The 26,365-nt window shown below is 42.6% G+C and overlaps 2 protein-coding genes across 3 annotated transcripts; one reads left to right on the top strand and one right to left on the bottom strand.

The window, feature by feature from the left end:
• Nucleotides 1–958: 958 nt before the first annotated feature.
• On the bottom strand, nt 959–19,322 carry LOC107395503 (ubiquitin-conjugating enzyme E2 Q2). 2 transcript variants are annotated; one of them, XM_015974897.3, is made up of 13 exons: nt 19,023–19,322; nt 8,650–8,754; nt 7,007–7,129; nt 6,876–6,932; nt 6,632–6,784; nt 6,461–6,545; nt 6,312–6,372; nt 6,138–6,228; nt 5,993–6,051; nt 5,728–5,776; nt 5,479–5,574; nt 1,622–1,688; nt 959–1,549 (listed from the first exon to the last, which is right to left on the bottom strand). In XM_015974897.3, exons 1-13 carry the CDS (start codon nt 19,179–19,181, stop codon nt 1,518–1,520), a joined length of 1,137 nt encoding a protein of 378 aa, XP_015830383.1. In that variant the 5' UTR covers nt 19,182–19,322; the 3' UTR covers nt 959–1,517. The 2 variants fall into 2 exon arrangements, with proteins under 2 accessions (XP_015830383.1, XP_015830384.1); XM_015974898.3 differs by having other exon boundaries at nt 6,632–6,781.
• A 3,579-nt stretch (nt 19,323–22,901) lies between these two features.
• Nucleotides 22,902–25,336, top strand: LOC107395509 (UDP-glucuronosyltransferase 2C1). Its single transcript, XM_054732938.2, has 2 exons — nt 22,902–23,018; nt 23,647–25,336. The coding sequence occupies exon 2, from the start codon at nt 23,663–23,665 to the stop codon at nt 25,256–25,258; it is 1,596 nt and encodes a 531-aa protein (XP_054588913.1). The 5' UTR covers nt 22,902–23,018; nt 23,647–23,662; the 3' UTR covers nt 25,259–25,336.
• Nucleotides 25,337–26,365: the final 1,029 nt, after the last annotated feature.

Below are 26,365 nucleotides of genomic sequence, written 5' to 3'. Positions count from 1 at the left end.
AGCTGCACGCTGAGACTGGGAGTAAACAAATACCAGATGGATCTGAGGAGGCCACCATGCTTCTGAAATCCTACTTTTCATTTCTCTCCTACGTTCATCACTCGCATCACAAAAAAAATAAAAAATAAACCAACAGATTTTCTTTTTAGGACACGGGATCTCTGGGTGAATAAGCCTGGCAGAGATGGATTAATACTGTTGATTACCTGAGTCGCCATTTACACAAACATTTGCAATTAAAACTGCAACAGAGCTATCAGATCAATAGGTACAGTTTGTGTCCTGTGGAGTGGGGGTGGGGCAGCAGCACTCAGGGTACTACATTATATTGCATTATTTAAACGAGCAAAGGTTCAGATTTCTCCTGATGATGCCCATAGATGGACGGCATCTGCTAACATAAGAGACTACCATAACTTCTTTTTGCACATCTTCTGCTCTGTTCGGATACGTTCACCTGATAATTTAGTTACAATCAAGAAACAAAAGCTTCTGAAACAACAGGATCCTTCTGAGCTGCTTTAATTAATAACAAAACCTGCAAAGCTGCAGAGGTGTAACAGAGTTTTTGGCTCAGTACACAGGAGAAATATGGTGGTTTCTTTTTGTTAAAAATGGCTGGACTGAAGAAAGATCGAGCTACCTCCTCTGTACAGACCATCCCAGCTCTTCTGCTGATAGAGTAATCAAAACAGTCAACCTTTTTAACCAAATCAACAGAAAAATAATGCAAAACAACAACCTTCAATTTCAAAATTAAAACTTCTAAAATTTTACTTTTCTTCTGGTGAAAACAGATCTATTTCCCAGCTGGTGGGATTTTCTGTAACAGCTGATCTTCAGTCCACAAAGACCGCAGCCTTTTGATTCAGTGGCCAAATGTTCTCAACATGTTCTAAACAAGCAGGAGCTAAAAGATGCCGAGTGGCATCTCACGTTTTAAGATAAAACTTCCAACTTAAGAAATTGGCTTAATTTTATTATCTAAGGCGTTCAAATAACAAAAAGTCAAACAATACATCGGAAACATTATATGCATTTATGTACCTGTTAATTTTCAAAAGAAAAATAAAGAAAATAAATCACAGTTGATTAAAAACGGGTGCAACGAGGGGCCTTCTCAAGAGCTTCGGTGTCGAGCCTTTAAAAATTCCCAAACACTGACCGTGGGTTTGTCAAAGCAGCTAAAGTAAAGCACCCCCTCATCTAAAAGGAAGAAAAAAAAAACAAAAGTTTTGTTTTTCGTTCTTGTTAAATAAAGGACAAATGAGAATTTTATTTCTCAAATAGTTTAGAGAATCAGGACAAGCATTTTCCCTGCGTCCTCCTCCGGATTAAAACCCGAAGGGGTGGGGGAGCCAAGCAAAAGAAAACTTGTCAGATGAGCCGGTGAGATGTCTCTGTGAGGAAGATGATTTATTCCCAGTAAGTCAGAGAGGGGAAATGTTCTGAAGAGAACAAGATAACCCCAAAAAAAAAAAAAAAATGTGTTCCCAGTGCATAGTGGTGGAGGTTCCTTATCCGTCCTCTTTGGGTGGTGTGTACCAGCCTGGAAGAACGGAGACCATCAAGTGTTGGTGGATCAGTAGAGAACTAAACTCCAGTTACAACAGAAACCTACCGTTCTTTTCATGGATCTGCACCAGGGATTTGTATGACTGTTGTGCTCTGGCAAGATTGTACTGGTTCTGGAATACAAGACATAATAAAACTGTTAATTAGGGCTGCAACAAACGATTATTTGGATAATCGATTAATCGGATGGGGTCTCGACACAATTAATCGGATTACATGGGGAAATTTTTTTAAACTGCTAGGGAAACGTTTTTTCTCTCCTTCCTTCACTTTATTAAACACAATGCTATTAGAAAACAGTTCATTAGCAGAAAACAACATATTATCACCTAAATTGTCTTACAGCTTCAGATAAGTTGCATTGCAATGCAAAAATGTAAGCATATCAACATGTTCCTGACTCAGGCTTGCTCGCTTCTTTGAGGCGATATTGCCAGCAGCAGAAAACAGACGCTCAGATGGAGTTGAGGTTCCTGGGATGGACAAGTAGGACCTTGCTAGCCTGGCCAACATGGGATATTTGTCTTGGTTCTCTTTCCACCACTTCAATGGACCTTCTTCTTTTGCAAGGTTCATTTCTTCAAAGTAACTGTGGACCTCATTCCTCACTTGGACATTCTCATCATCACTAGCTTCCACTTGCCCTGGACTGTCTTCATCACCATCAGAGTCAAGGAGTGAGTCAAGAAGAGTTCCTGATGTTGATTTAGGAGCTACATCACTGGTAGATGTGGTCCTGCTACTGCTTTGCTGCTGAATATCCACCTCCCTTCTCTCACCAAATGCCATTGCTTGGATTTTGCCCTGGACATCAAAGATTTCCTGTGGTGACAGAAACTTCAGTCTCCTGAACCTTGGGTCAAGGGCTGCTGCAAGAACCACTGTGTTTGGTAAAGTGTCTGAAAAAGATGTTTCAATCTTCCATCGCTTTTGCAGCTGCTCCACAGCTGTAAGCTTGAAAGCCTGCAGTGCAGCTGACTGAAAATCTGCACTCAGAGTGGACCTCAACCGCCCCTTCACCAGTGGAGGTATAGCAGATATAGTGGTGTATGTCTGCCCGCTCATACAGTGGCACATTCAAAAGGCTTAACAGCCTCCGAAAGCTCCTCAAGCAAGCTCCACTGGTCTGGTTTCAGGTCCAGATACTTTTTGTGCTTGTGTGTGACAGAGCTGTCAGACAGTGTTGCTGTCACGGGCCACCTTTATTCAAGCAGTCTGGTGATCATATACAATGTGCTGTTCCACCGTGTGCTAACATCTTGGACTAGGTTGTGCTCAGGTGTGGCCATTTGTTTCTGTTTTTCTTAAAGCTTTGTGGTGGCAAGCTCACTTCTCTTAAAGTGTTCAACCAGACATCTTGCCGCCCTAACAGCTTTATCGATCGCTTGATTCTTCAAAGCAGAGTTGATCACAAGTTGTAAGGTATGGCCCGTACAACTGACAAGAGGACCACCCATGTTTCTCCTCCAGGGTGTTTGCTGCAGCCACAACATTGGCACCGTTATCATGCATTAGAGCAATGATTTTGTTGAGAGGAATTTCAAATCGGGTTACTGCCTCCTCTAACCACTCTGCAATGTTGGATGCAGTGTGTCTGTCCTGCAGTGGTTTGGTGGTGAGGCAGATTGACTGCATTTCCCAGTCTTCTGTGATGTAGTGGCATGTAATTCCAAGGTACGCTTCAGTGGCAACGCTGGTCCAGACATCAGCTGTAAGAGCAAGCTTGCTGCTTGTTAATTTAATTACAGTCTTAATCTTTTGACATGTGTCCACATATTTTCTCTCCATGAGTTTGGTGAAATGGGTCCTGGATGGGAGGGTATAACCAGGATTCAAGGTATGGACCATGGCGATAAAGCCATAATCCTCCACCATTGAGAGAGGCCTTATGTCAGTCACCAGCATATTCAAGATGCTATCTGTGATGACAGCTGCTTGTTGAGGGGTGCGTGATTTGCTTGACAATAATAAGCTGCTCAGTGTTTGTTGTTTTGCCCTGGAGATCATAAAGAATAAAGTCAGCCTATTATGACACAACATGAAGTTTTAGCATAGCAAGTAAGAAAGTGTCAATTCCACCCAGCCCCTTCCATGTGTACCATGCGGTTTGCCAGACAACACCTCTTTCTGCTAACCCATTTTTCAAAAAATGAAAAACCAGAAATGAAGCCTTCAGAATACTTTGGAAGGAGATGACCAAGGGAGGATAAGGTGTATAGACAGAGACCCTAAGCTACACCTATCTGTGACCTAAAATGCTTGGTCCAAGTTAAACAGCTTCAGGGCAATTCTCATCTGTCTTGCTTGATCTCATCTGTAGACATTTATTATAATTCGGGATGTCAAACGACTAATTTTTAAATGTAATTAAACATAGGCTGTGAATTAATCAAAATTAATCTCCATTTCCAAAAATGACTGAAAAAATACCAAAAAAAAAAAATTTTGATAATAATAAAAAAATAAAAGGATGCCGCCCTCCTTGTGATGATGCCCTGAGCAAACGCCATAAAGTCACATCAAGAAATGCTGCTGATCGTTCCAATGAATTCCATTTCCAAAACAACACCAACAAATGAACATTTTAAATAAACTCACATTAGGCCACATGAAAGCAACTGAACCCACATTAACCAGTATATATATCTGCAGGTCTAAGGGAGCCAAATTTAAGACTTTTTAAGACCTTTTTTATGGCCACTTTGACCAAATTTAAGCTAATTTTTTAAATTAAATTTAAGCTATAATTTCCAGCTATTGCATGGAACCGGTGCTAACCACGTCGTGAACGTGGGATTAGCCATCCAGTTACCATTAATGTTGCACTTCCCCATGGCGCAAGCTCCCACTAGCATGCTCCTCTAAAAATAGGCCCCTTTCACAACCAACCGAATGTGTACAGTTCCGCTTACGCCAACATCATACACAAAAAATGCTGAACTAACTAGAAATTCACGAAAACTTTATAGAAATAAAATAATCTTGTTTATTGGGTCTTTGGTAACTTAAGACCTTTGGAAACTGTATTTAAGGATTATTTGTCATTTTTAAGGATTTTTAAGGCCTTAAATTTGGAAAAGCTAATTTAAGACTTTTTAAGGACCCGCGGATATCCTGTATATAACTGCACTCTCACACAACACCCCTGCAGCAACAGTTAGGACTCCCCCCTCCCTTTTGAAAGTGTTTTCGCTTCCGAGGACGCAGTGGTTGTAAAGCCACATGTTAGTAGTCTGGCCCCGGTGTGATCACCCCCCATGAGACATTGTCCCTTCAGCATGTCCTGGGTCTTCCTTTAGGTCTGTTCCCAGTTGGACGTGCCCTGACCAGATTCCCGAGCCACCTCAACTGGCTCCTCTCGATGTGGAGGAGCAGCAGGTCTACTTCGAACCCCACTAGGATGACAGAGCTTATAACCCTTTCTCTAAGGGAGAGCCCAGCCACCCTGCGGAGAAAACTCATTTCGGCCGCTTGTATCTACGATCTCGTTCTTTCGGTCACTACTCAAAGCTCGTAACCATAGGTGAGGGTAAGAACGTAGATTGACCGGTAAATCGAGAGCTTCACCATCCGACTCAGCTCTCTCTTCACCACGAAAGACCGGTACAACGCCTGCATCACTGCAGACGCAGCACCAATCCACCTGTCGATATCACGCTCCATCTTTCCCTCACTAGAACAAGACCCTGTGACATTCCAAGCTGGCTCTAGGCGAGTGGAATGTCACATTATTAAATGCGTTACCTAAACTAAAGCTTTTTGCGATGAAGCTCCACAAAGCAGACACTTACTAAACTTTAGCAAAACTCCCAACAAGAAAACACATTGTTGTATTTTTACACAAATTAAAACATTTGAAGACATTTTCTTTTGTTAGAGGCACATTTACAAGTCTGACGTTACCTTATTGGCTCCGAACTGCACTCTGGCTTTGCCTTTAACCAGAGTCGCATTTATCTGCATAATGACAGATTCTATTGAATAGGCACTGCTCCAGCCCTGAAAACACACACACACACACACACACACACACACACACACACACACACACACCCACACCCACACACCCACACACACACACATGAAACCCAACCAAACTGGCAATGGGAGATAAAGGAAGTAGAGGCATTTTGTGTTAACTTGTGCACGTGCCTGTTTTGTGAGAAGTTCCATACACAAAGCTCCTCCTCCGAGGACGTAGCTAAAAACGACACAAACAAAACCACCATCAATACCAAAGGGAAAATGGATAAGTCACCATTATTCCACAAATGCTAACTGGACTTGGTGATTTTTTAAAATTAATTAAACAAAATCCTGACAATGCAGAAAACAAGCTCAAACAGGAAAAGTCACAGGTAGGATAACAGAGTAATTAGCTTCTAACAGATAGGAAATAAGATTCCCACACACTCACCCTCCAGACAGCACAGGTGAGACAACCCGCACAAAAGGTGGGTCAAAGGGGAAATTATCCTGCCAGATAGAAAAGACACATTATAGTATTAAAACCTTACACCTTTTCTTCCGTAAAAATCACATATGTTCTCCTTTTAACTCACTTTATAAGAGAAATTGAGCAGAATAAAGTCCACTCCTTCCTTTTCTTTTAAAACCTGCAAGTCGCTATGTAACGGACTGTCTGGATCTACCCTGAAACGAAGCACACGCCGATTCAACAAATCACAGCTTTCTCACGAGCAGAAGATTTAAGAGACGTGGAAAACAGGACTTACTTCTTTAACTTGATGTGCCAATCATAAAGGCTGTCACTGACTAGTTCGACTGAATAAATACCTGAGGAATGAGTGACAAAAACAGAAGTTTAATCAGCTGATGACATGTTGATTCAGTAAAAACTACAATCATGGATCTCTGCAGTCACCTGTCTTGTAACTCTGTGACCTGTAGATCTCCCTGAGTTCCTTCATTAGGCGATCCGAGGCTTGGACCGAACCAGAAACAGCGCCCTGCAATGTCATTTAGGAATCAGAGACACGACCCAAACAAGAGGACTCAGTCAGGAACCAAATCAAAAGCACGGAGACAATCTTACATTTAGGTGATCTTGTCTCTGGTTTTTACGGATTTTCTCCAAGATGGCCAGATTTTCCTTTTCTATTCCATCATCTTCTGACTTTTTGCCTTCTGCTGGCTCCTCTTCTTTCATGTCGTAATGGTCCAGGTCTTGGTCCAGATCGATGTCCTGCTGCCACATTATTTTCATTCAAGTTTAAAAAAAAAACATCATATTAAGATTTCACAGTGGGAATTCTCTGGACTGTTAGTCATATACATACTTCTGCCATGTCTTCTTCTTCCTCCTCTTCAGATGTCACCTCATCCGATGGCCCATGCTGTGGCAGGGTCAAACATTTGAAAATAAAAAAAAGTTTGCGACAAACACTAAGCCCTTGAGTCGTGCACCTACCTTGCGCTCCTGGATAATTGGGGCAGCAGGTAGAGGCTGGTCCAGCATCTCCACATCGGGATGCTGGGGCAGGTTGTAAAGCCGACACAGATCGCAAATGAGGCGCTTCAGCTGCTGAAGAAGCTAAAAAGGATACCAAGGAAACAGAATATCTGATGAATAATTCCCCTGTCAGCAAAAACACAACAAGCTTCATAGATAAACAATAGCTGGGAACTGCTGCAAACACATACTCAGGTCTCAGGAAAACATCAGACCATTGGAGAAAAAAAGACTTCCCGATTCTGACTTCTGATGAAATGGCGTTGACAAAAAAAAAAAAAAAAGTCGTCTCGGGGAAAACTACAGTAAGACAAAACACCGTCAGATGAAATGGACCCAGGAAAATATGTGAAAGCGTTCTCAGATAGAAGCATCCTGCAGGTGGCGCTGTTGTCGGGTCATGCCTGAATTATTGTCCGAATAATTCAATCTGCGACAGCAGTAGAGCGCAAGATTCTGGCGTCTGACAACAACATGTACGCTTGATTTAGTCTCTCTGTACGTTTGCTAGTGTTATTAAGGATGCCAGAAACTATTAATACACTGAAATATCGCAATATTTCATGTTATGATACTGAATCAATATTTAAAAACAGCTAATCGATGTTTAATGAGAATTAACGTGCAAAAACTCCGACTTCACTGACGGAACAAAGAGATTTCGTGATAACAATGGGTGTGTCTCAAAAGCGTCTGGTCTGAGTTTTTCAATGAAATTCAGTCCTAAGAATCACGAATATCATCTGGATTTTAGTATCACAATATATCCTATTATCTTGCTGTGCCATTAAAGATCGGGTCCTACTTTTGCCGTGAGCCACTTCAGGGGCACATCAATTTCTACAGTTCACATAGGGTTAGACAGGAAATCACACAGTTTCGGTGTAAAATCTCCTGGTAATTTCCAAAATAAAAGTATTGTAGCAATGCAATTTCATATATATGTAGCTTATGTGTGACCTAAAAGCTTCTTTACTCCCTGCACTGTTCAAGAAGTGCAAGGGTTTGCTTTTCAGCTTCAATCCTGGCAGTGGAGGAGCAACATCATATGTGACAACAAACAGCAAAATCAAATGTAATTTCCTTCTTTTTAGTTTAATAGTGGGTGGCAAAAGCAAACCATGACCTTTGAAGTCTCGAGGGATTTTGTGATCTTAAGAACCCAGCGAGGAAGCCGTTCCACGGCCAAGACTCCTGGTGTGTAATGGTCAGCATTGAAGCTCGCGAGTAAAACGTTTCTCTTTCGTTCCACACCGCTGATGCTTCCGGGGTGTAATAGAGGTTAGGTGTGTAATATTTTTTCCCCCCAGCTTTTGTGATATTTTCATGACAAAACACAATTTAAATAAAGTAATAAAACAACGCCCAACAACAGCTTCACCTGCAAGATGCGTCTCCCTGAGGCATTTTGAGTTTTCTCAAAAACATTTTCTGACACCATTTAGTCTTCAACATCTGATGGGTTTATGGATGACAGTTGATACGTTTTTCTCCATGATGTGATGTCTGACTATGTTTTCCTGAGACCCGAGGAGGTCCTAAAATATACACCATACAAGAAACGACTACTAGATGAAAAGATCCATGAAGAACTGACTCACCAAGGTGCTGCCTTTTCTCACATCCTCCAAGCGCTCCAACACTTCAGCCAGACTGGGATCATCCGAGTCAACAAACCATATGGGAGGTGTAGATGGGTAGGATTCCTAAAACAGAGACAAACATTTAGCTGCTTGTCTATTGTTGTGATTCAATAATCTCTAAACTGGACAGGGACCAAAATACTGACTTGGGGAAAATATTATTCCAGACCTATACATGATTTCAAACCAAATGCTCCAGCCCACACATCTGCCCACTAGGCGTGGGCGGTATTACCGCATCCAGCCGGTGCTATAAAAATAGCAACAATGTCAGTTCCAATGCGGTCATGGGGGGTGTTGAACCATTTCGGTTTGGTCCAGTGGCGTACCGTTTCGGTTTATTTTTTCTGTAAAGTTGTGAACTTTTATTTGCGTGATTTCAATCCAGCAGACAAAAGTTTCAAGGTGAGTTTCCGCACTGTACTGAGTGATGCACGATGGCTGCACGCGCCAGATCTCTGTTTAAAAAATGTGATCTGAAAATTCTGATCAATGCCTTTCAGAGCGGATCAAACCAGCTGGCTGTCGCTGCTACGGCACGGAGGAAGCTTGTTATTTAATACGAGTTTTAAAGAAGAAACTCTGGGCGGTGTGAGGTGAGTTTTTAAGGCTCGCTGCAGAAATAAAAACACGGAGCATCAACACTCAAACACAACACTTATCTGCATGAGCGTTACACTCATAGCTGCACAAATAATCAGTGAAATAATTAAAGACATCACACTAGATCAGCAGCCTGTGATGACACCTGGTTCTGCTCACTATACGAGCTGCTTCAGATAAAATAAAATATAATAATAATAATAATATACCAAAAATTTATCAAGCCAAGCCCTCAAAAACGCTTACCTGAACCGATTAAGATTTTAGCGTACCGTTACACCCCTACTGATGAGGAAATTTGTGCAAACAAAAGATGACCCTGTCTGAACCACAGAAGAGCAAACTGTAGCCAAACCGAAATAGCATCTTTCTGTCTGAAGCCTGTTATTAAAAGACAACAATTCACTTTTCTGGTAAAAAATAAGCTGCCAGCCTTCCCCGGATGTGACTAGCACCAAAGTATCCTCCGTATGTCGGTGCCACAAACTCATCAGAGCGGGTTTTCAGCAGTCGGAGGTTGAAGCCGGAAAAGGTAAACATGCTGGTTTTTCCAGGAAAAAAAATATTTTTTATAAGCTTAGTTTTAAAAAAGTTGTTAATATTATGTGTTTTTGTTTTATTTATAGTGTTTGTTACTCAGTTTTCTCCTCCTTGAACCGTCACCTTATCGTGGTGGAGGAGTTTGAGTGCCCTAATGATCCTAGGAGCTATGTTGTCTGGGGCACTTAGTGCCCCTGGTAGGGTCTCCCATGACAAATTGGTCTTAGGTGAAGGGTGAGACAAAGAACGGTTCGAAGGATCTTTCATGGCGGTTAAAACGAAGAGTCGGAGTACCCGGCCCGGAGGGTTACCGGGATCCCAGCCTGGAGCCAGGCCTGGGGTTGGGGCCCGTGAGCGAGCGCCTGGTGGCCGGGCTTTCGCCCATGGGGCCCGGCTGGGCCCAGCCCGAACCGGATACATGGGCTCGTCCAACTGTGGACCCACCACCCGCAGGAGGAACATGAAGGGTCCGGTGCAATGCGAATCGGGTGGCAGACCAAGGCGGGAGCCTTGGCGGTCCAATCCCCGGACAAGAAAACTAGTTTTTGGGACATGGAACGTCACCTCGCTGGCGGGGAAGGAGCCGGAGCTTGTGGCAGAGGTTGAGCGGTACCGGCTAGATATAGTCGGACTCACCTCGACACATTGCATTGGCTCTGGAACCCGAGACCTGGAGAGGGGTTGGACACTCTACTTTGCTGGAGTTGCTCCGGGTGAGAGGCGGAGGGCTGGGGTTGGCTTTTTGTTAGCCCCGAGACTCTCTGCCTGTGTGTTGGGGTTTACCCCGGGGGACAAGAGGGTAGCTTCCTTGCGCCTTCGGGTCGGGGAACGGGTCCTGACTGTTGTTTGTGCTTATGGGCCAAATATCAGTTCAGAGTACCCACCCTTTCTGGAGTCCCTGGGACGAGTGCTAGATAGTGCTCCATCAGGGGACTCCATTATCCTGCTGGGGGACTTCAATGCTCACGTGGGCAATGACAGCTTGACCTGGAGGGGTGTGATTGGGAGGAACGGCCCACCTAATCTGAACTCGAGCGGTGTTTTGTTATTGGACTTCGGTACAAGCCGCAGTTTGGCCATAACGAACACCATGTTCGAACATAAGGATGCCCACCGGTACACTTGGTACCAGGGCAGCCTAGGTCACAGGTCGATGATAGATTTTGTAGTCGTATCATCTGACCTGCGGCCGTATGTTTTGGACACCCAAGTGAAGAGAGGGGCGGAGCTGTCAACTGATCACCACCTGGTGGTGAGTTGGATCAGATGGCAAGGGAACATGCCGCGTAGACCTGGCAGACCCAAACGCATAGTGAGGGTCTGCTGGGAACGCCTGGCAGAAGAACCTGTCAAGACGGTCTTCAACTCCCACCTCCGGCAGAGCTTTGACCACGTCCCGAGAGCAGTGGGGGACATTGAGTCCGAGTGGGCCTTGTTCCACTCTGCGATTGTCGAGGCGGCTGTTGCTAGCTGTGGTCGTAAGGTGGCCGGTGCCAGTCGTGGTGGCAACCCCCATACCCGCTGGTGGACACCAGAGGTTCGGGGAGCCGTCAGGCTGAAGAAGGAGGCCTACAGGGCGTGGCTGGTTTGTGGGTCTCCGGAGGCAGCAGACAGGTACCGGATAGCCAAGCGGGGTGCAGCAGTGGCAGTTGCCGAGGCAAAATCTCGGGCGTGGGAGGAGTTTGGTGAGGCCATGGAGAAAGACTATCGATCGGCTCCAAAGAGGTTCTGGCAAACTGTCCGGCGCCTCAGGAGAGGAAGGCAGCAACTCGCTCACACTGTTTACAGTGGGGATGGGGAGCTGCTGACGTCAACTGAGGCTATAGTCGGATGGTGGAAGGAATACTTTGAGGAGCTCCTCAATCCCACCAATGCGCATTCCGAGGAGGAACCAGAGCTGGGAGGCCTGGGGATGGACTGTCCGATCTCGGGGGCAGAAGTTGCTGAGGTAGTCAAACAACTACACAGCGGCGGAGCCCCGGGGGCGGATGAGGTTCGTCCTGGGTATCTCAAGGCTATGGATGTTGTAGGGCTGTCATGGTTGACACGTCTCTACAACATTGCGTGGTCATCGGGGGCAGTTCCTAGGGAGTGGCAGACCGGGGTGGTGGTCCCCATCTTTAAGAAGGGTGACCTGAGGGTGTATTCCAACTATAGGGGGATCACACTCCTCAGCCTCCCGGGAAAGGTCTACGCCAAGGTACTGGAGAGGAGGGTCCGATCGATAGTTGAATCTCAGATAGAGGAGGAGCAATGTGGTTTTCGTCCTGGCCGTGGAACTGTGGACCAGCTCTATACCCTTGCAAGGGTGATGGAGGGGGCATGGGAGTTTGCCCAACCAATCCACATGTGCTTTGTGGATTTGGAGAAGGCTTATGACCGTGTCCCCAGGGGCACCCTGTGGGGGACGCTCCAGGAGTATGGGGTGGGTGGCTTTCTGTTAAGGGCCATTCAGTCCCTTTATCAGAGGAGCGTGAGTTTGGTCCGCATAGCCGGTAGTAAGTCGGACCTGTTCCCAGTGAGGGGTTGGACTCCGCCAGGGCTGCCCTTTGTCACCGGTTCTGTTCATCACTTTTATGGACAGAATTTCTAGACGCAGCCGTGGTGTGGAGTGTGTCGAGTTTGGTGGCAGGAGAATCTCGTCTCTGCTTTTTGCGGATGATGTGGTCCTCCAAGCTTCATCCAGCTCTGACCTTCAGCTCTTGCTGGGTAGGTTCGCGGCCGAATGTGAAGCGGCTGGGATGAGGATCAGCACCTCCAAATCTGAGACCATGGTTCTCGACCGGGAAAGGGTGGCTTGCCACCTCCGGGTCGGGGGAGAGGTCCTACCTCAAGTGGAGGAGTTTAAGTATCTCGGGGTCTTGTTCACGAGTGAGGGTAGGAGGGATCGGGAGATCGACAGGCGGATTGGTTCGGCGTCTGCAGTGATGCGGACGCTGAGCCGATCTGTCGTGGGGAAGAGGGAGCTGAGCCAGAAAGCCAGGCTCTCGATTTACCGGTCGATCTACGTCCCAATCCTCACCTATGGTCATGAGCTTTGGGTAATGACCGAAAGAACGAGATCGCGGATACAAGCGGCCGAAATGAGTTTCCTCCGTAGGGTGGCCGGGCTCAGCCTTAGAGATAGGGTGAGGAGCTCGGACATTCGGGAGGGACTCGGAGTAGAACCGCTGCTCCTCCGGATCGAAAGGAGCCAGTTGAGGTGGTTTGGGCATCTGGTCAGGATGCCTCCTGGACGCCTCCCCGGGGAGGTGTTTCGGGCATGTCCTGCCGGCAGAAGGCCCCCGGGTCGACCCAGGACACGTTGGAGAGGTTACATCTCCAATCTGGTCCGGGAACGCCTTGGGGTCCTGCCAGAGGAGCTGGTGGACAAGGCCGGGGAGAGGACGGCCTGGAGCTCCCTAATTGGGATGCTGCCCCCGCGACCCGGACCCGGATAAGCGGAGGAAGACGAAGACGAAGTTACTCAGTTTCTGAACGGTGAAAGTCCAAACAGACAGCTTAGTAATGCCACTTGAGGCTTTTTTCATCATTTTAAAATTAGTCCCGGTAATACCGCACACCTTGGTAAATTGAGGAGGAAGATAGATGGTATTAAAATTTGGAAACCGCCCAAACCTACCGCCCATTAAGCCAAACGATGCGTCTAGTGTCAGCAACAGAGCCAGAACACATCCAGCACAAACGACACGAGGATGCGAGCGTCTGCCTAGCTCCATTTAGACCTTGAACTAAATGTTTAATTCGCCTTAAGGTTTAAGAGGAAATAGTAAAACAAACTAAATGAAAGATGATAGAAATGCTGTTCAAAGCACTGATTTATGCTCCCTCAATGTGATTTACTGGGAACTAGGAACACCACGTCGTTCCTTGTAATCATCCAAACTTAAATATTAGATTCCAACATAACTACTTCTACTTGTGACAAAATAAATATGTTGAAGACATCTCTGAAGTCAGAGAGCATGTAAACAAACAAGCATCCCAACGGGTGTAAACAACCAGCCGTACGTGGAAATGAACACCTGAGTCCCATGGGCATCAAGTAGGACATCAGCAGCTCCATTGATTCTGTAAAGTCATAAACTCGCCTGAACTCAATTGGATATTTACATCTAGAAAGGTCACAGTGATGGCTTCAGTGTTCAGACTTTGTGCTTGTTGACACAAAGAAAAAAGAAAGACTTCACATAAGCGTTAATCACCCAAACCAATTCACCGAATAAAAGTGACTCAATAAACATTTTATTTCAATCAAATCTGCAGATTAAAGCAGCCACAGGTGAACATCTAAATGCAACACACTGGTTTAAGGACAAGCTGAAACGCTGATTTTATGTAAATATTTGTTATTCTTTTATAATGTTTGGCTTATATAATAACATTTAAATGTTGTGAATTTAAAACTGGGAAAAGAATGAGTGTGGTTGCCTTCTTTTGATGAGAGAGATCGATATATGAACATGGCTCAGCTCTAAATATTCAGCATGGGGCCAGTTAAAAGACAACTTGCAGCACCAGCAGGATAGATCCAGACCTTTGGCGCTGAGCTAACAGCAGTCAAGTTCATGTTCAGAGGAGATATTAACATAAAACACATGCAGAGTTTATGTTTTCTGAATGGTATCTTGAATGAGTTCAGGTGCTACGGTTTAGCGATGATAATAATCTCAAAGCGCATGCATGAATGTCATCTCAGTGGTTAGATGACACGTTTTCAGTTAATGCCACATTATTTGAAAAAAAAAAAGTGTATCGAGTGAAATCACAACAGATGCATAATTATTACATGAAGCAGGTTTACGCCTGTGTTTTTGGAACAGTGAAAACTATACAAACCAGAAAACATCAAAGAGGAAATGTTCGTATTAAAAGGTGTCAAACCACCCCTGAATGTGTCCAGAGCAAGAGATGGTGCATGTGGGGTTTTATGTTACAGGTTTTTGGAAGGTCACAAGTTGGAATAAATGAAAAATAAACAAACTGCAGCTTTAATCTACACCTAATTCCATGCACCACATCCTACGGCTTTTAGATGCCATCAACACAAACATCAAAACAAAGTTCCATTGCTCCAACTGATTCAAACTGAAGAAGTGTTGAGTTTTTGTTTATTGCATCAAGTCAAATAGTTTTCAAGCAAGTTACTCTAATTTAAATCACTAATTTGGGGGATCCTTATAAGGATATTTATTTAGAAAACCTCTGTGGATTTGATCAATATATGCAGGTTTTGTAGCTTACGGTGTGCAGCTTCTTGACAAATGCACAAGTAAAATTTAAGAAATGACAAAGTTGCATCAACACAACTTCAACTGTTGATATTTGTGGGCCTCCGTTAAATACAGTCCAGTGCTCCCCTACAGACTTCAGTTTCTCTCATTCTCTATAGAAGCATTCTGATGCTTGCACCATGCAACACTACTTAATCGTGCACTGTTGCATCTAAATATCATCTGAAAGCTAGCTTGTTTGTGTCCCCAAAAACATGCAAAATGGAACTTTGTGTGTGTGCATGCACGCTTCTGCTGAGAGAGAAGGATGTGGTCAGACTGTCACAGAGGTTCTTCATCTGTGCCATCCGAATCACACAAATGCTCTGACAATACTCGAATTTGTCTCTTTAATGTTCTGAATTATGAGATGGAGGTAGAACTTGTGCAAACCCTTTGAGCTACCCCTCATGTTCTTCATGCTTGATGAAGACTTTCTCAGTTTCTTTGGACCTTTGCTGCTTTCTCACTCATTTTCTGTAAAACCCTTATGCTTGTCAAAACAAAACAAAAAGACACAAGACTGTGCATTGTGTTTAAGATAAGACTTTTTTTGGATCCCACAGCAGGGACATTTGTGCAGTACCACAGTTCAGGACAGAGAGCAAGAGTACTAGAATGACCAAGAATACATAAAAGCAGACATTATATACAATAGTAGTTTCTATGTAGACACATACACAGTAGGCATTATGGACGAATACGTAAGCAAACATGTACAAATACATATATCAGATGCATTATGCAAGGAGTGGCTGTGGAGTTAAGATGACTGAGTGACTCATGACAACATCATCATCATCATCATCATCATGTGTTATACAGTGGGGCAAAAAAGTATTTAGTAAGCCACCGACTGTGCAAGTTCTCCCACTTAAAATGATGACAGAGGTCAGTAATTTTCATCATACGTACACTTCAACTGTGAGAGACAGAATGTGAAAAAAAATCCATGAATACACATGGCAGGATTTTTAAAGAATTTATTTGTAAATCAGGGTGGAAAATAAGTATTTGGTCAATAAAAAAATTCAGCTCAATACTTTGTAACATAACCTTTGTTGGCAATAACAGAGGTCAAACGATTACTATAGGTCTTTACCAGGTTTGCACACACACAGTAGCTGGTATTTTGGCCCATTCCTCCATGCAGATCTTCTCGAGAGCAGTGATGTTTTGGGGCTGTCGCCGAGCAACACGGACTTTCAACTCCCTCCAGATTTTCTATGGGGTTGAGGTCTGGAGACTGGCTAGACCACTCCAGGACTTTCAAATGCCTCTTACGGAGCCACTCCTTTGTTGCCCGGGCGGTGTGTTTGGGATCATTGTCGTGTTGGAAGACCCAGCCACGTTTCATCTTCAAAGCTCTCACTGATGGAAGGAGGTTTTGGCTCAGAATCTCACGATACATGGCCCCATTCATTCTGTCCTTAACACGGATCAGTCGTCCTGTCCCCTTAGCAGAAAAACAGCCCCAAAGCATGATGTTCCCACCCCCATGCTTCACAGTAGGTATGGTGTTCTTGGGATGCAACAGTATTCTTCTTCCTCCAAACACGACGAGTTGAGTTTATACCAAAAAGTTCTACTTTAGTTTCATCTGACCACATGCCATTCTCCCAATCCTCTGCTGTATCATCCATGTGCTTTCTGGCAAACTTCAGACGGGCCTGGACATGCACTGGCTTCAGCAGCGGAACACGTCTGGCACTGCAGGATTTGGCTCCCTGCCGTTGTAGTGTGTTCCTGATGGTGACCTTTGTTACTGTGGTCCCAGCTCTCTGCAGGTCATTCACCAGGTCCCCCCGTGTGGTTCTGGGATTCTTGCTCACCGTTCTCATGATCATTTTGACCCCACGGGATGAGATCGTGCGTGGAGCCCCAGATCGAGGGAGATTATCAGTGGTCTTGTATGTCTTCCATTTTCTGATAATTGCTCCCACAGTTGATTTTTTCACACCAAGCTGCTTGCCTATTGTAGATTCACTCTTCCGAGTCTGGTGCAGGCCTACAATTGTTTTCCTGGTGTCCTTCGAAAGCTCTTTGGTCTTGGCTATAGTGGAGTTTGGAGTCTCATTGTTTGAGGCTGTGGACAGGTGTCTTTTATACAGATAATGAGTTCAAACAGGTGCCATTAATACAGGTAACGAGAGGAGGACAGAACAGCTTCTTAAAGAAGACGTTACAGGTCTGTGAGAGCCAGAGATTTTCCTTGTTTGGTGACCAAATACTTATTTTCCACCCTGATTTACAAATAAATTCTTTAAAAATCCTGCCATGTGAATTCATGGATTTTTTTTCACATTCTGTCTCTCACAGTTGAAGTGTACCTATGATGTAAATTACTGACCTCTGTCATCATTTTAAGTGGGAGAACTTGCACAATCCGTGGCTGACTAAATACTTTTTTGCCCCACTGTAAATCCTAACTGTTGTTGGAATGAATGAATGAGGGGAATAAGATGAAGGAAAAAAGAAGTGTTGGACCTCAACAGCTACAGAGATGCACCATCCTTCCGATCATCTACTAAATATTATGTTGAGCTAAAAGCTAGATGAGGATCATCCAGTTTAGGGATGTAAGAAAAAAATCTATATGGCAATATATATCGTGATTTTTTTCCCCAGCAATTTTCTATCAATATTCAAAAGCCGTGTATCGAATTTTTGGAAGAATTTACACGCAAACATTTTTTTTCCTTTGGTGCAATTCAAACACAGCCTGCTAGTTGGCAGCAGTGTTCAATGGGTTTTGTTTCCACCATTGAAATGTAAATCCCTCCATTATGGCTCAGATACCTCATGTTATACAGGTTACGTACCAGTTTGGACTGTTTATTGAATTTTCCTACAATAAATTGAATGTAAAAAAAATAAAAAATAAAAACTGCTAATATCGTCTGGCTGAATGTATGGCAATATATAGTGATATATCCATCGTATCATCTCCCCTGTATCATGATATGTATTGTATCGCCACAATTTCACCAATACACATCGCTAATCCTGTTTGTTGGTGACACAGCTTTTGGGAATTTTCATTTATTTTTGGGCAAGGATGCTGCTGAGGTCCAAAAGATCCTTTTATTATAAGTTCTTTGTAAAGTGTTTTATTTTTTTGGCCCATCCCTTGAGTTTTGAGCCTTTCTGTACACAAATGAATCATGGGTCAGAGTAAGCGGCTAAGTATTTTTCTAATATCGGTCAATTTAATTAAAATAAAATCAGCCAAAGCCTAGAGAAAAAAGACGTAAGAAGAAAACTAGTTTGTTTGGGTCATTAAATAATAAAATCAGCTCAAAATAGCACATCATGTCATCGTTTCCAAGTAGGTTAAGATGTCAGCTTAACGAACCTCTAACAGTCCTTGAGTATGTGCCAAAAACTTGGTTAAGGGGATCAGTCTATTTACTGAAAAGGAAGAAAACAACTAGCCAATAGACCGCCCGGAATTCACGTAACGTTCGCGCAAAATTACACGAACGCATTTATTAAAATAATGGTCAAATTTATTCCTGACAACATGAAAGTGTCCCAGTTGTAAACTAGACCTTGCTGTGACAACACTGAATGTATTCTAAGGACTATAAAGTTGATAGTTGAAGAACAGCACGTAGTAACGCAGTTATTTTAGCTAACCGAACAAGCTAGCGTTACTTTTAGCTAACCCAAGCTACCGCAGCGTCGTTACTAAATGATGTTGTGTACTTTCATTTGAAAAGTGAATTCAGCGTTGCCGGGTGTTGACTTCCCATTTCCACTACAATCCTCAGCTCTAGATGTTTAAAAACTGTGCGAAAAGAAAAGCGAGCACTTAATCTGTAGTTGCGTTAGTAAACAGGGAGCCTGATCTGGTTTCAGTAGATAGTCGGAGGCTGCGTTAGCCTGTGCGCAGCAGAACTGGCCTCCACTCACCGTGATGTTGCAGTGAATGATCAGCAGCTTCTCTCTCGTTACGTTGAACTGGCAACTGAGTTCATCGGGTTTCCAGTCTATTATTCTGAATCGTTCGTGGTTTGGGTCGAAGATTGACTCCAAAAACTTCAGTTCGGCCTTCAGCCCCGAAACCGACATCTTCTGTTCATCTCAAAGCACCAGGCCGCTGGCAGAGGGGAAGTCAGGGCGGAATGCGACCGCGCAGTTGAGTCGGCTCCTCGGATCTCGCATGTTAGCGTGAGAAATACAACAAAGGGCTGGAGACGCCGCTTTATATAACAAACCATCATTACAATGAACGCTCTACACGGGCAAACACCAGATAAGGCATCTCACTGATTCTCATCTGTGTTTATTTTGGGTATTAAAAAAACACTTGAGCCACATCCACCTTTAAATTATGAATGTAAGAGAGTTGGTTTCTGTTGGGATTGTGCATTGTAAAACTTATGTTATGACTATAAAATAATAAATAACATGTTTTCAAATTATGAAGAATCTGTTACACATAATAAGTGGTGACTATGGAAAAGAAATTCTTAGTGGGGTGGGTATGTGCAAAAATATTTCCTTTCTTATTCAATTCATTTCAATTCAGTTCAACTCAACTCAACTCAATTAATTTCAATTAAACTCAACTCAATTAATTTCAATTCAATATAATGCAATTTAATTCAGTTTACAGTGCCTTGAAACGACGCCAAGAGTCATCTCAAGGCGCTTCGCAAAGTAAACATTCCAATTGAGCTCAGTTCATTATGCCAATTAGTAAGTCGCTGACTTGTGTCAGTGATTTTATAGCAATCCCCGTACTAAGCAAGCATGTAGCAACAGTAGAGAGGAAAACTCCCTTTTAAAAAGAAGAAACCCAACCTGGCTAAGTAAGTAAGTAAGTTAAGTAAAGTTTATTTATATAGCGCCTTTCACAGATATAAATCACAAAGCGCTGTTATTTGTCTTAAAATAAACTTTATTTTTTCCACCTGAGTTAATCATAATTATTTCAACAGGTGAAAATGTTATTATCAGGAGAGGGAGAGTGTTTAGTGGTTGGCAACAGTGTGCTAGCTGATGACCTGCTGATGAGGTCACCAAAGCTCACCAGAACACCAGTATAAATTCTTCTGGGGAGAAAAACACCTAAAGAAAACATAAGTTAATAGTGGAATTTACAAGAAATAATGGAATGGGAGAGTAGAGGTAGACTAAAGTAGAGTGAGGAAAGTGATCAGAATGTCCTCCATCAGTCTAAGCCTATGGCAGCCTAACTACAGTAATAACTCAAGATGACCTTGCCTTAAAGATGGAGTCATGTGGGAGCCAGGGCCAGGGGAAACCATCTTTACCGACTGTATTCCCCGTTGTACACTCCACCTCCCTCTACTCCCCCTAAAGGTTTGCCCATTCTGTGTATTAAAATTTCAAAATGACTACAATTTCACAGCAGTCATCTATTTCACTTCTTCATATTAGCAGTTTCATTGTGCAAATTTTTATTTATTTCAGGCAAAACAACAGGGACCCAGCTCATACGCAATTTTACTTTCCAGAGGTCCAACATCTCTATGTAAATCAATTTCCCTCTGGGATTAATAAAGTATTTTTGAATTGAATTGAATTGAATTAAAATCTTTGTTTTATTGATTAAATGCAATATTAAATTCCCGTCTCACCCTCCGCAGGTGGTCTCATCCTTCCAAGCTCAGGTCCTCTACCAGAGGCCTGGGAGCTTGAGGGTTCTGCAGTATCTTAGCTGTTTCTAGAACTGCACTGTTCTGGACTGAGATGTTTGATGTTGTTCCTGGGATCTGCTCTAGCTACTCCTCATGCTTGGGGGTTACTGCCCCGAGTGCCCCGATGACCTCGGGCACCACCGGTGTCTTCACTCTCCTGGCTTCCTCAAGTTCTTCTTTGAGGCCCTGTAACTTCTCTAGTTTCTCGTGTTCCTTTTTCCTGATGTTGCCATCACTTGGTGTTGCCACATCAACCACAACGGCTGTCCTCTGTTGTTTGTCCACCACCACCACATTGTCTGATTGGTTTGCCATCACCATTTTGTCAGTCCGGATCTGGAACTCCCACAGGAGCTTGGCTCTCTCATTCTCAACCAACTTAGGGGGTGTTTCCCACTTTGACCTTGGGGCTTCCAGTCCATATTCTGCACAGATGTTCCTGTACACGATGCCAGCTACTTGATTGTGGCGTTCCATGTATGCTTCCCCTGCCAGCATCTTACACGCTGCAGTTATGTGGTTGATTGTCTCAGGGGCCTCTTTGCTTATGGGTATTGTCTGGTGTGGTAGATCTTGTCCTTAGTTGCTTAGGTCTTCAGGGCCTGTTCCTGTGCAGCCACAGTGCCTCTGTGCTGTCCTTCAGATCAGCTCTTTCTAGCCACTGTTAAAATTTCTTCATATCAGCCACTTCAGTTATCTGTTGGTGGTACATCCCATGTAGGGGCTTGTCCTCCCACGATGGTTAGGGAGAGGGATCTGTTGGGGCCTTTTCCTTGATGTACTTATGGATCATGGACATTGGCTCTCATGCTCACTAGTCCTCGGCCTCCTTCCTTACGGCTAGTGTACAGTCTCAGGGTGCTGGACTTGGGATGGAACCATCCATGCATGGTTAGGAGCTTCCGTGTCTTAACATCTGTGGTTAATTAAGTGATTCACTTATTTACGTTATTTATTTATTTATATTTATATATTTAATTATACATAGATGTTATATAATAATGAAGATTTAAAAATATCAATGACAGTTTTCTGTAGTTAAAAGTTTTTATTATATTAACAAATCACAAGAACTTAGATCTAAATTCATTTTGTCTTCAAATTCAAATTTCTACAACAAAAAGGGGAATATGACAGAATTCTTGGAGAATATTTCTCAAAATTAACGTAAAATAATAATGAAATGAATAATGAAATTGAAACTGTCCTGTATAAAACAAACAAAATAAAATGACCAGTTGGCACAATACAATTGGATATGGGGAACGGGGATTCTCTCCAGTTCCTCTTGGAAGTTTCCAATCCATTCCCAGACCTGAGAGGAAATAAGATCCCTCCAGTGAGTTCTGGGTCTCCTCCAGACATTTTTCTTGTTCGTCAGTATTTAGTGCTTGATTGGAAATGCCAGAGGTGTGGCCAAGTCACTGCTTTGCAAGTCACAAGTAAGTCACAAGTCTTTCCAGTCAAGTCTCGAGTCAAGTCCAAGTCAAAGACAACCAAGTCCAAGTCGAGTCCAAAGTCAATGATGTGGAAGTTCAAGTCAAGTCCAAGTCCTTAACTTTGAATTTTCAAGTCATAATCAAGTCATCTGTCCAACTTTAATTTAATGATGATGATAATAAATAAATTCCAGAAATAAAGCTTCTGAAAGCTTCATTTATTTGCTCAAACAAGCAGTGCAACTAAAACTGATTATAAACAAAGTGCTGCAACAGTTAGCAGTACAAGATCTAACCCAGAACGAACAATTATTTATGATTTTTGTCCATGTCATGCCACTTTTGTGCTAAAATATCAAATAAGCTTAAATCATCATCAAGTCCACAGATGCAGGTCAATTCAAGTCGCAAATCATTGGCGTTCAAGTCCGAGTCAAGTCGTAAGTCTTTATAGATTTTATCAAGTCATTAAAATAATGACTCGAGTCTGACTCGACTCCAAGTCATGTGTCTCGAGTTCACACCTATGGGAAATGCAAAGTTGCATTTTAACGTGAACTCTTGGTTTCTAGAGCAGTGGTGCAGCAACACACCAGTCAATGCTATGCTCTGACTCAACACCAGATGACGCAATCTGTTCATGTAATAAACATGAGCTGTTGCTGTTGTTCACTGACCTGGTCAAACCTTTTATAACAGGACACTTATCAGTCATGTGTGCCAAACAGACATGATTTTGAAGAGGAAACCTGTCAGAGCCACAGTCCCGCTTCAGCTGTGGTTCAGTTCTGTTGCAGATTTAGGTAAGGCACACAGAATCATTAAAATACTATTAAACATTGATCGGTTTATTGCCCAGGTAAAGTGTAAAGTCTGACAGGTGATAAGACTCTCAAAAAGGATTTTCAGTGACTTTTAGGAAGCATTAATGTAAAATATTTGTTCATTTTAATATTGACTTTTTATGTTTGATTATTGATTGTTCTGAAGTGGTGAGGCGTTTACTCTTCACTGATTTAGTATCACAGTTGGAAATTTAGATATTTTCTTTCATCAGAACGATGTTTTCCATAGCATTAATGATTATAAATAAAAACAGAATTATTTCAATAATCCATGCGTTAAAATAGTAATAAAAAATACACAAAAAAATGTAGAAGTTTAGTATGAATGCCACTCATGATGGACTCCGCTGAGCCAGGTGCAGTTTGGTTTAGTTCCAGAGAGCTGTGATCCTTCAGTGAGCAGTGAGATTTACCCTAGGAAGCTAGAACTTCAGAGCGGGAATAAAATATATGTGTCAAAAGCTAAGTTATTAAATGTGATAATTTAATAAATGTGCATTTCTCATCAGTAAATGTTTATATAGTCATAGAAAAACATGCAAACCACCAAATTCTGCTTACTCACTCGTTTTTCTGTATTTTTAAGGTATCAGGGAGCCATCATGAAGCACTTGTTTTTATTCACCTTTACTCTACTATTCATGCAAACCTCAAGCTCATCAGGGGGCAAGATTCTGGTGTTCCCATTGGATGGAAGCCATTGGGTCAACATGAAAGTCCTCATAGAGGAGCTGCACAGCAGAGGCCACCAGATCACTGTGCTGCGGCCATCTGACAGTTGGTACGTGGAAGAAACGTCCCCCTTCTATACCTCCATCACTCTCTCATGTCCTGGCAAATTTGAGGCAAACTTTGAAAAATATTTGTCTCGAATGCTGGAGATTCGCCTGGAGAAGAAGCCAGTGTCTTTGTGGTCTAAGCTGTGGACTCACATCCAGTTGGAGAGAGCACTTATTGAGCAGTTCTCCCAGTTCCACAGGGAAGTGGGTGAAGTGATCATCCACATGTTTGAAGATGCAAACCTGATGCAGTCTTTACATGCTGCCAAGTACGACTTGGTCCTGACTGATCCTGGTGTTGGAGGAGGTGCGCTGCTGGCTCGTAAACTCCAAGTTCCTCTGGTTTTTAATGTCAGGTGGACCATTCAGGGCGAAGCTCACTTCCTTATCGCTCCCTCACCTCTGTCATACATTCCCTTTACAGCGACTGAGCTGACTGATAAGATGACCTTCACTCAAAGAGTAAAGAACGTCTTGGCTTATTTCTTTGGCAGGTACACTTTAACGTACATCACAGAACCTGTTTACAAACCCATTGTCAAGCGCTACTTCGGCCCAGATGTGGACTACTCCACCGTTTTCCTCGACGCTGACATCTGGCTCATGAGGAATGATTTTATCTTTGAGTTTCCACGTCCAACGATGCCAAACATCGTCTACATGGGAGGATTTCAGTGCAAGCCCTCTAAAGCACTCCCAGCTGATCTGGAGGAGTTTGTTCAGAGCTCTGGAGATCACGGGGTTGTAATAATGACTCTAGGAACTTTAGTTAGAAACCTCCCCGAAGAAGTCTCTGAGGAAATAGCTGCAGCCTTTGCTCAGCTGCCTCAGAAGGTAATTTGGAGGTATGTGGGACAAAGGCCGGCCAACCTGGGCAGCAACACATTACTGGTAAATTGGCTGCCACAAAACGACCTATTAGGACATCCCAAAACTCGAGCTTTTGTGACCCACGGAGGCACCAACGGCGTTCAGGAGGCCATTCACCATGGCGTCCCTGTAGTAGGGCTTCCTCTGTTCTATGATCAGGCTGATAATCTCTCCAGAGTCAGAACAAAGGGAGCAGCTGTGATCGTAGACATCGGCATGCTCGATAGACACGTTTTTAAAGAAGCCCTGATGACGGTTCTGTATAACTCCACCTACAGAGGAAGCATGCAGATGCTGTCCAAGCTGCACAAAGATCAGCCCATGAAACCTCTAAACCAAGCCATGTTCTGGTTGGAATATGTCATCAGACACAAAGGAGCTCGTCACCTGCAGACACAGTCGCACAAAATGTCCTGGTTTGTTTACCACTCTGTTGATGTCATCGCAGCTTTATCAGCAGCTGTTTTACTGTCAGTTTTTATCTGCATTTCTGTTATGAGATTGTTGTACCAGAAGATTTTTACAGGGAAAAAAGTTAAACATGAATGAAGCAAAAAATAAAAGAAAAATCACCACTGAAGAAAACGTCGATGTAACTTTTAATGGAAATAAAAACACAAAGAAACACCACAGATTTACACTCAGTCACTGTCAGACAGAAAATAAAAAAATGGGACATTTTAAAGTAAATAAATTAAGTTTAATTTGAAATAATTAAGCTTTACATGAAGATACAAGGTTTCAATCTGACAGCAAAGTAATTTATATTGTCAGTTTTAGTAAATTCATCCAGAAAAATCCAACATCACAATTTTTTTGAACAATAACAAAATATAAAACCAAAGTAAAATCATGCACAATAATGAACAATTTCTCTTTTCTTTCCTTCTCTTTATTTGTTTCATTCAAAGTGTTAATATATATATATATATATATACATACAAACAATATAAAAAACATACATAAACATGAACACCAAACAATTTGAATGAAAAGAGGCAGAAGGAAGAAATATCTTATATTATCTGCCTCTATTTACAAACCAAACTTTTTAATAATGTTTCCAATTCTCAATGAACAACAAAACAAAACGAAACACTGATTCATTTTATATTTTTGTAACTTACAGACCTAATGAGACACCAACTGAATTTAGGTTATTGTAGTTCTGTAATACACTTGATTTGATACATTTTTTAAATATATTTAATGACTTTGATTCTTTTTTGTCTTTGCTAAGGTTGTTCCATATTCTCATGCCATTTACAGAGATAGTTCCTTCATTCTGGTTCTAAATTTCGTTTTTTTTAAATACTTCACTTCTTTTTAAGAAATAATTACTGACTCTTTTCTCAAACATTTTCTGAATTTTGGTGGGTAACTTATTGGTTTTAGCTTTATACATTGTTTGCAATATTTTCATATTCACTAGATCAATCAGTTCAGTTCAGTTCATTTATTTATAAAGCACTTTAAAACACCCAGCACAGGAACAAAGTGCTGTACAGAAAATACATTAAAACAATAGAATAAACAGAAAGCAGCAAAGAGAAATAAATAAAACACAGGAGACATAAAATTAAAACAGCCCAATAATAAGAATAAAAACTAGATAAAAACAGCATTGAAACACACAAAAACAGCTAAATTAAGTCA

The sequence above is a fragment of the Nothobranchius furzeri genome, chromosome 4, assembly GCF_043380555.1.
Source record: "Nothobranchius furzeri strain GRZ-AD chromosome 4, NfurGRZ-RIMD1, whole genome shotgun sequence".
NCBI classification, from domain to species: domain Eukaryota; kingdom Metazoa; phylum Chordata; class Actinopteri; order Cyprinodontiformes; family Nothobranchiidae; genus Nothobranchius; species Nothobranchius furzeri.
The sequence above is the reverse complement of the archived record's forward strand: the minus strand, read 5'-3'. Positions and strand labels throughout refer to the sequence as shown.

Coding starts and splice junctions, on each gene's coding strand:
- LOC107395503 (XM_015974897.3), bottom strand. CDS start 19,181: ATGTCGGTTTCGGGGCTGAAGGCCGAACTGAAGTTTTTGGAGTCAATC. Junction 5,777..5,992: donor TCACCTGTGCTGTCTGGAGG/GTGAGTGTGTGG, acceptor TGTCGTTTTTAG/CTACGTCCTCGGAGGAGGAG. Junction 1,550..1,621: donor GCAGATCCATGAAAAGAACG/GTAGGTTTCTGT, acceptor CCGTTCTTCCAG/GCTGGTACACACCACCCAAA.
- LOC107395509 (XM_054732938.2), top strand. CDS start 23,663: ATGAAGCACTTGTTTTTATTCACCTTTACTCTACTATTCATGCAAACC.